This window comes from Mauremys mutica, unplaced genomic scaffold (assembly GCF_020497125.1).
Source record: "Mauremys mutica isolate MM-2020 ecotype Southern unplaced genomic scaffold, ASM2049712v1 Super-Scaffold_100210, whole genome shotgun sequence".
NCBI lineage: Eukaryota > Metazoa > Chordata > Testudines > Geoemydidae > Mauremys > Mauremys mutica.
Window position 1 is genome coordinate 453,374 of NW_025423288.1, and position 9,478 is coordinate 462,851.

Genomic DNA, 9,478 nt, shown 5'->3' on the forward strand with positions numbered 1-9,478 from the left:
TGGTTTGGAGCGGGGCAGGAAATGCACAAGGTGGGGAAGGGAGGAGGACAGCTTGTGACATTCCTGCTGGGGGGAGTTTAATAAATGGCCCAGATTCTAGTAACAGACCCATGAGATTAGGAGGTGGAAATACCCTAATTTGTGAAACAGAAAATAACCCTCCTACATGGGGCTAGGAAAACTGACCAGACTCCCAGTGCTGGAGCCTGACCTGACTAACCAGCGGCTGCTGTGAGATATGAAGGGGGCACCCATCAGTGAGGTTTAGGGGAGATTCCCCTCCCTTCATATCCAGCTCCTCACAATGAGGAGGGTGTTGGGCTTCCTACGAGGGAGCTCTCCCTGGTCCCTGCTAGGGGCTCCCTCTCCTCTATCAGTCTGTGGCTAGTAGGCGTGTGATGGATCTGCTGGGAGAGACAAGGGGCTCTGTATTCATCCCCTTAACCTGGTGTTTCCAGGATGCTCTGAGTGGGGTGGAGGTGGGACTCTGACTGTGATCCACCCAGAGCTTGCATTTGATTGGCTTCTCTCCCCCACAAATAGTGGGAGTGGGGCATCAGGTACTGAGTGTTAGACCCTTGCTCTTTCAGGGGCCAGTGACCTTCGAGGAGGTGGTTGTGTATTTCTCCAGGGAAGAGTGGGCTCTGCTGGACCCTGCTCAGAGAGCCCTCTACAGAGACGTCATGCAGGAGAACTATGAGAATGTGACCTTGCTGGGTAAGGATTCCTGTCCCCTCAGTTCTTGGAAGGGGAAATGAAGAGATACAGTTCATGCCAGCCCCACAATGCTACCTCTGCTCTGCCCTGTCTCTGCATCACCCCAATATGCCAGGGACCCACACACTGCCACAGACGCTCCCCTACTGCAGAACACAGGAACAGTATTGCACAGTGTCAAATATCTCCTGTTTGCACAAGTAAACTTCTTTGAGATGCGGCGACCACATCTGCACGCAGTGTTATGCTCCTACAAAGCACACGGGATCTTTATAGAGGAAGGTAAATACACAGCATTTATTGAGAATACAACAGTTAGCATATGCTTCTCTCTCCCCCCCACCCTATATCTCCCCCCGTCCTGCCAGTGATGTTCATAGTTACCAGTTTGTTGTAGCTCGAGTCAATCTAATGGCCAGTTAGATTCAGCACGATTGTGGGGCTGGGCTCTTGTCGGTCGCGGTCCAATGCCCCTGGAGTGTGGCATGACAAACCCAAAGTCCCATGACCAAGCACCCTGGATCTTATAGTTTTTTTTCCCTTTGTTGAAGTCTATGGATTTTGCTGTATCAGTTTGTGATCGGTTACTTCTTAACTGGTGTAAACATTCCAGTGCACCTCCGAGAGGGTCAGCCTATCCTTTGCTCTGATTTAATCAATTGTCCTCAGGGGTGCCAGCCTTTACCTCAGGGTCATCAATCTGCCCTTCGTTATGGATGCACGTTGATGATTCTTTGATGTCCTTTAAGTCTCTTGACTCCTTCTTCCTTGACTCTGGCTATAACAATGGCCTTTACACCTTCTCTTTTCCTGATGCATACATCCTCATTCACACAAACCCACTGAGAATACAAACAGTAGTATTTTATATCGAGCAAAAAGGCATTGCAAATGAAACCTTGCCTTCAGTGTTTCTCTAATCTACTTAACATAGACACAATAGAGAATCCTATCTCTTACTTACTTAACCTTAAAACAAAGACATGTATATTTAACTAGAGTGCCTAATTTGTAATACATAGAGGAAACCATAGTAGACAGTGTAACTTATCCTAAAACAAAAGGTGACCATAATCAGTCAGAAGGATTGTTCTGGTCTGTCATTCCTTTCTGCTATTCAAACAGGGTGGCTGACAGGATGAAATCAAATCGTACATTAAATTCTCCCAGTATATTATAAAATCCAGCTCCTACAGCCGTATTCGAGATGTGGGTGCACCATAGATTTGTATACAGGCAATATGATATTTTCTGTCTTTTCTATCCCTTGCTTAATGATTCCCAACATTCCGTTCGCTTTTTGACTGCTGCTGCACATTGAGTGGATGTTTTAAGAGAACTATCCGTGACGCCAAGTTCTCTCTCTTGAGTGGAAACAGCTAATTTAGACCTCATCATTTTATATGTCTAGTTGGGATTATGTTTTCCAATGGGCTGCACTATGTGCTATCCTGACATCTAGTACTGCTGAGATCCTGCATTCAGTACTATCCCTGCCCTTCCTGTTCCCTTTCTCCACTGAACCCCACCAGACCATGGTTACTGTCCCCAGCTTCCCCAGGACTCTCTCATTGTCTCTGGACCTCTCCGTCAGCAAGAAGCAGTGGCAGGGAGACTTGCCCTCTCTCTGGAGTCTTGGATTTCTGGGACATGGATTTACTTTCTCTGTGTTTTGGGAGCCTCTTTGAAATTGAGTGTCTGTGACATTAACTACAGTGCAATCTGGAGTGTTGAACAGCTGTGTCCCCTCAGTTTCCCAAGCTGGGGTGACTTTTACTCTGTTTTACTGTGAGAGCAGCCACTCCTGGGCAGTTAACACACAGTCTCCAGCATGTAACTCGCTCCCAGCTACAGTATTGAGTGCTGCTAGTCAGCGACTCAGGAGTTACAGTGCAGCACAGGAAAACCCCAGAAAAGTCTCTGTTCCCAGACTTCCCCCAGAAATGTGCATCTTTCGCTGTCCAGCACACTACTGAACAAGGCAAGCTCATATGAAGTCTGTCATTTCATCAGTGGAAACTGACATGCACCAGCCTTGTTATCCCATGTAGATGAGTGGACTCACCCCTGCGGCACCCCCTGCTGGTGACTTCTGGGAATTAGCTCATTCCAGCTCCCGCGCACCCTCTGCAGGCCGGTGATCCGCCTGTCCTCTGGCCTCCCATGTCCCTCCCTGGACCTGGTGCCCCTTTTACCTGGGGTGCTGCCCTCTGGCAGTAACCCCTCAGTCTTAGGGTCTCCCCTCCCCAGGGAATTCCCACCCACTATTCCCACCTCGGCTCAGTATAAGGCCAGTCATCGTCTAGCCCCACACCCTGGGGCAGGCTGCAGTATCAGCCACTCATCACTGGCAAGGAGGGTTTGGACCTGCTGCCTTTGCCTACCCCTGGGCTGCCCTCTGCAGCCCCCCAGTACCTATTGCCTTCTGCTAGGCCGCAACCTGGGGCTTTCCAGGCTGGAGCTCCCCAGCTCCTCTGCCTTTCCCCAGCCCTGCTCCACTCAGGTACCCTGTGTCTAGCTCCCTGCAGTCAGGCCCATCTCCCTCTACAAACAGAGAGAGATTCTATCTGCCTCTGGCTTCTGTGCCTTTATAGAGCAGCTGAGTCTGTTTGGGGCGTGGCCCCAGCTGCAACCACTTCCCCCAAGCAGCCCAACCTAAAAGCTGCTTTCTCCAGCCACAGCCCCCTCCCAGGGCTGTTTTTAACCCTTCAAAGCAGGAGCGGACGTCCACCCCGCTACATCCCAAATGCAGTTTCCAACACACTTTAATCCAAACACGCTAGTTGGATAAAACAATAAAACAAGATTGTTAATTACCAAAAAAAAAAGATTTTAAGTGAGTACAGGTAACAAGTCATAAAAGTCAGAATTGTTTACAGAAGAAATGCAAGATAAACCACAAATAAATTTGTTAGTCTCTAAGGTGCCACAAGTACTCCTGTTCTTTTTACAAACTAACATGTAAATCAGGGGTGGGTAAACTACGGCCCGCAGGCGACATCCGGCCCCTGAGCTCCCGGCCGGGGAGGCTCCCCCGTCCCCTCCCCTCCCCTCCTCTCCCCTGCTGTCCCCTCGCCCCCGCTGTCCCCCTGCAGCCTCAACATGCCGCGCCCTCAGCGCTCTGGCCCACCGCTCCTGGGCAGTGCTGCAGCGGTGGGGCTGCAAGCTCCTACTGTTCTGAGTGGCATGGTAAGGGGGCTGGTCTGCGCGCTCCTGAGGGACCCCGTGTCTAGCTGCAGCAGGCCGCATGGCTGTGGTAAGGGGGCCAGGGCCGGGGGGTTGGATAAGGGGCAGAGAGCCCTGGTGGGCAGTCAGGGGACAGGGACCGGGAGCCGGGGACGGTTGGGCGGGCGGTCCGGGGAGGGAGACCTGGGGGGTTTGATAGGCGTAGGAGTCCCAGGGTCTGTCAGGGGGCGGGGGTGTGGATATGGGTTCATATCCAGGACCCCACCCCCTACCCAACCCCGTTGCTACCTGTCCCTTGACTGCCCTGACCTCTATCCACCCCCTTGCCCACTGACAGACCCTTGGGACTCCCACACCTATCCAGCCCCCGTCCTCCCAGAACCTCCGCCCCATCCAATGGTCCCCTGACTGCCCCCTGGGACTCCCTGCCCCTTATCCAACGCCCCCACCTCCTTACCATGCCGCTCAGAGCAGCGTGTCTGGCAGCCACATGGACCACGCAGAGCCAGACACATTGCCCTGCAGGAGCGCACAGCCCCACCCCGCCCCGCAGGAGCACTGCCCGCACGGTGGTGTGGCTGCGGGGGAGGGGCTAGCCTCCCCAGCCAGGAGCTCAGGCACTGGGCAGGACGGTCCTGTCGGCTGGATGTGGCCCGTGGGCCGTAATTTGCCCATCCCTGATCAAGGGCATAAACCTATTGAGTCAGCAAGACATGCAGGGGTATGTCTGTGTGCTGAGACTTCCGAGGCTTTTCCATGCCATGTGCTGTGAAGCTTGTGTTTGGGACACAGGTAGTACAAGCCACATGGCAAAAGGAATATAAAGGGCAGCTGCATCATCTCCATTTTGTCTTCAATCCCTCTTCCTACCTCTGGAGCAACTTCTCTACAAATTGAAGCCTGGAACAAAGGACTGAAAGACCCATCGAACTTGTGGATGTGTTCCAGACGGACTTTCAAGCCAGCAGCTCAACAATACTGCTAATAACCTGATATATAGATTTTGGAATGCATCTCACTGCTTTTCCATTTAACAACTTTTTTTGTGTCGTGTCCTGTCTTGTCTTTCCATGCTAAAGGATTGGCTGGCAGTGTGGTCTTTTGGGTAAGATCCAAACCTATAGTGATCTTGTAATGTGGCTGACCTTTTGGGGTCAGAAAAACATTTTGTATATGAGCAGAGTTTTTAAATAACCTCTCACTGTACTGGACCTAGGTGCTGATTGGGAGTCGGAGAACTGGAATGCAATAAAGGGGGCCGTGTGATTTCTTTTTTCAGCTTCTCGATAACCCGTGTGTGGGATCAGAAGCACAGTTTGTGACTGATCGTTGAGTTTAACTTCAGTGTTAACCACCAGTTTTGGGAGCATCTGCTCTCCCTTTTTCATCCTGCCCTGACCCTGGCATTTTCAGTGCGGACTGCCCCAGGCACACCCGTCACACTAAGCACTGAAGTTAAATTAATAGAATGTTTTTTATGACAGAGTTATGAAATCAAGTGACCTCCTTTGTTTTCTTTCATCTGAGCAGGGTTTCCAATTTCCCAACCTGATGTGATCTCCCAGCTGGAACAAGGGGAAGAGCCATGGGTCCCAGACCTCCAGGGTTCAGAGGAAAGAGAGATCCTGAGAGCTCCCTGCACAGGTGAGGAAATATTAAACCAACTCAGAATCTGTAAGTGCCTGAAGGAAACATCTGGGATGCCCTACAATGCCCTTGGAAGGTCTCTCAGTTCATTACTGTCCCTAGCAGGGGTCGTATCCTTAGGGTAAATATAGCTCATGGCTTCCTGTAGACACTAGCAGACACCAGGCAGTAGCTTCCTCCCTTCCCCCTGTGAATTTGGATGGGATGTGAAGCCTGAATCGATCCCTCCTCTCTCCTGTTTGGGGAAGAACTTGGGGGAGTTCAGTTCCTGATTTTTATTTGACCTCTCTCCAGTACCTGTATTGGTTTGGCCTTCCCCTTTCCATCCCTGTCTGAGGTTTCTGTCTCTATCACAGCAGGTGACGCAAGGGTATGTGAGAAAGAGGAGCAGGAGACTGTTGAGCAAGTGGATAAACACAGAGCATTATCGCAAAGATCGAAAAGGAATGTGTCCTGGAGTCATAAGCAGGAAAAATCCCGTGACATTCAGCACAGACCAGAAGGAGAGCAGGGAAACCAGCCAGGGGAGAAAGTGGATAAATGTATTTCCTGTCAGGAAACTCAGAAAGACCTCAAGGAAACCAAAACACAACAGGAAATCCTGAGCGGAAAGAGAAAAAAGACATGCACTCAGTGTGGGAAAAATATATGTGATTACTCCATCCTTCTAAAGCATCACAGAATCCACACAGGGAAGAGGCCCTATGAATGCAGTGAGTGTGGAAAAACCTTCAGTCGCAGTTCGCACCTTATTAGGCATCAAAGAATCCACACAGGGGAGAGGCCCCATGAATGCAGAGAGTGTGGGGAAAAATTCAGGCACAGCTCAGTCCTTATTAGGCATCAGAGAATCCACACAGGAGAGCGGCCCTATGAATGCAGTGACTGCGGGAAAACCTTCAGTCGCAGTTCACACCTTATTAGGCATCGGAGAATCCACACAGGGAAGAGGTCCTATGAATGCAGTGAGTGTGGGAAAAGCTTCACTAGCAGATCAGGCCTTTATCAACATCAGAGAATCCACACAGGGAAGAGGTCCTACGAATGCAGTGAGTGTGGGAAAAGCTTCACTAGCAGATCAGGCCTTACTGGGCATCAGAGAATCCACACAGGGGAGAGGCCCTATGAATGCAGTGAGTGTGGGAAAACCTTCAATCGCAGCTCAAACCTTCTTACCCATCAGAGAATCCACACAGGGGAGAGGCCCTATGAATGCAGTGAGTGTGGGGAAACCTTCAATCGCAGCTCAGTCCTTATTAGACATCGGAGAATCCACACAGGGGAGAGGCCCTATGAATGCAGTGAGTGTAGAAAATGCTTCACTGATAGCTCAGCCCTTTCTCAACATCAGAGAATCCACACAGGGGAGAGGCCCTATGAATGCAGTGAGTGTGGGGAAACCTTCAATCGCAGCTCAGTCCTTATTAGACATCGGAGAATCCACACAGGGGAGAGGCCCTATGAATGCAGTGAGTGTAGAAAATGCTTCACTGACAGCTCAGCCCTTTCTCAACATCAGAGAATCCACACAGGGGAGAGGCCCTATGAATGCAGTGAGTGTGGGGAAACCTTCAATCGCAGCTCAGTCCTTATTAGACATCGGAGAATCCACACAGGGAAGAGGCCCTATGAATGCAGTGAGTGTGGAAAAACTTTCAGTCGCAGTTCACACCTTATTAGGCATCAGCGAATCCACACAGGGGAGAGGCCCTATAAATGCAGTGAGTGTGGAAAAACCTTCTGTGGGCACTTAGCCCATGTTAGTCATCAGAGAATCTGCAAGGGAGATCAACAACATAAACACCTCTAGGGCTATCAATACTTTTTTTTCTTTTATAATCTTCCTGATTCCCACATAGTAACGTTTAAAGCTGTTTGAACTGTTTGCAGCATGGTTATCCCTCAGTTTGACCAGATGAGTGGCCCATTTTTGCCTTTTGCAGTTTGCCCTGTTTTGAGGTGGACCCATTTGTCCTTTCTATCAACTCCATTATCCCATGAGTAATTCAAGTGTGCCCTTCCTATCAGGAACCAGGGAGCATCACATTTATACTATTCTTCCTATTTCAAAGTTATTGTTAGTCACCAGTGATACAGATTGTATCATTGCCACTTGTTCTCACGTTGCTCTGGGTTGTGCTGAAGAGCAGATATAATGGGAATTTTTCAAATTATATTTAAATGAAGAGGAGCAAGGGCAGGAAAAAAAGTGTAATTTCAGCCTCTGTGACACTGGAAGGAGATGAGGAAACTCAGAGATTCCCTCCTTCCCCATCACTGCAGAACTGCTACCTTTTGTCTGAGCCATGCAGAGGTTATCTTCATCACATTCTTTCCGTCCACTTCTCAAAGTGTCCTGTGAGGACGAGTTCTCAGCTGTCTGTGCTTGGAGATGATGCTTTGACTTCTTTAATCCTATATCAGAGTCGCTCTGACTGGAGATGAAAGTGTCAAAGACCTGGAAGGGGAATTCAAATGGATCCCAAACACAGTGTGCTCATTGGGAGTTTAAATCCCAGGTTCCATCTATTGGTAAAGCCACTTCTGGCAGGTGAGTGGTTTTGTCCCCCATTATGGCAATGCTCGGATACTAAAAAATTTGTAAATAATATAACTGGCTATTGAGACAGTGCTGAGTGAAGTATGTTTGAATGGATCAGAGGAGAATGTGATGCGAGAATCTCTTGTCCTGATTCTGAATAATCAGATGTAACCTGCTCTGGAATTTCACTTCACACTTTCATTGCCGTGTATTCTATATCTCTGTGATGTGGGTTTCTCTCTTTCCTGGAGGCTGTTTGGTCACCCAATTAGATATTAGTTCAGTTTGATAGGATGTAGCTGAGCTTTATTGGAGAATTTAAGACAAATGACCATTTCCTAAAGTCGTCATTTCTCACTTCAGGTTTGCTTTTTCCCCATCCCTGCATGATGACATGGAGAAAGTTCAAGTGCAGTTCTGTCAAAGGAGAGAACTCTCCAATTTACTGGACATGCTAACCAACAAACAGCAGTGATTTAAAATTTCCACTCGGAAATGGTGTACAACAGCAGCACCTGAACTAACTGAAGGAAGTGCATATGATCACAGTGTAGTTCAATTGTTTAAGTCAATATTGTCTCATATGATCTGGGGAGAGAATTCCATGGTAAGTGATTTTGAACTAGGCACAATGCCCATGTGTTTGGTTTCCAAAGCATTTATAACCCAGGCCCCACAGAAGATCTCTCCTAGCCAATCCTATGTTATGGGAGATGCCCTTCATGACACAGATGTTGAGGAAATAGAAGTGGGTTTTTTGTTGAATTTATCCTTTCTGGATGCTAAAAATGTGTGTTTTGTAAATCTAATAGCTGCAGAAAAAAAATTATTTTTCAATAGAAACTCCAGCTCTGGTAACTAACAGAGATTCTGATCCAGGCCTGTATCCAATTCCTTGCCTGGACCTGTGCCACCAAATTAAAGAAAGGCTGGGCATGTTCTGGGAAGCCATTCCTCACTAACACTGCTGAGATTTTGAGTGGTTTTTTAAAGGATTCCACTTCAGAGAAGTGTAAATTTACCCTAACCAAGGCCAAGGATTTGGAAAGAGTCCACACCCAGTTCTTGGTTTCTGCCCCAGTAAAGGAAGCTATGGTGGCCAATGACCCAAGGAAAATTGTTTGTACCACTCCACTTCCTAGTTCTGTGTCACTGATGACAGTTCCAGAGGATACCAGGGTTAGATTGAGAACAATCATCCTTCACCATTTGGATCCAAAGAGAGAGTGCTTCCTAGGACGTTCCTTCCCTGTGGATCCCAAACTGGCTGCCTGATTGAGTAACAAGGACTTTCAGGCTGTAAAAATGATAACCAATGAGGCAATGAATGTATCAGGCTCCAATTTCAGACTTCTGGATACACACATGTTGAGTCCTGATTCCATG

The 9,478-nt window shown here is 48.6% G+C and overlaps 1 protein-coding gene across 1 annotated transcript; it reads left to right on the top strand.

The window, feature by feature from the left end:
- Nucleotides 1-6,028: 6,028 nt before the first annotated feature.
- Nucleotides 6,029-7,285, top strand: LOC123360061 (zinc finger protein 420-like; the record flags this gene model as incomplete). Its single annotated transcript, XM_045001175.1, has 1 exon — nucleotides 6,029-7,285. A coding segment is annotated over one exon (1,257 nt), but the record flags the coding sequence as incomplete, so codon positions are not given.
- Nucleotides 7,286-9,478: the final 2,193 nt, after the last annotated feature.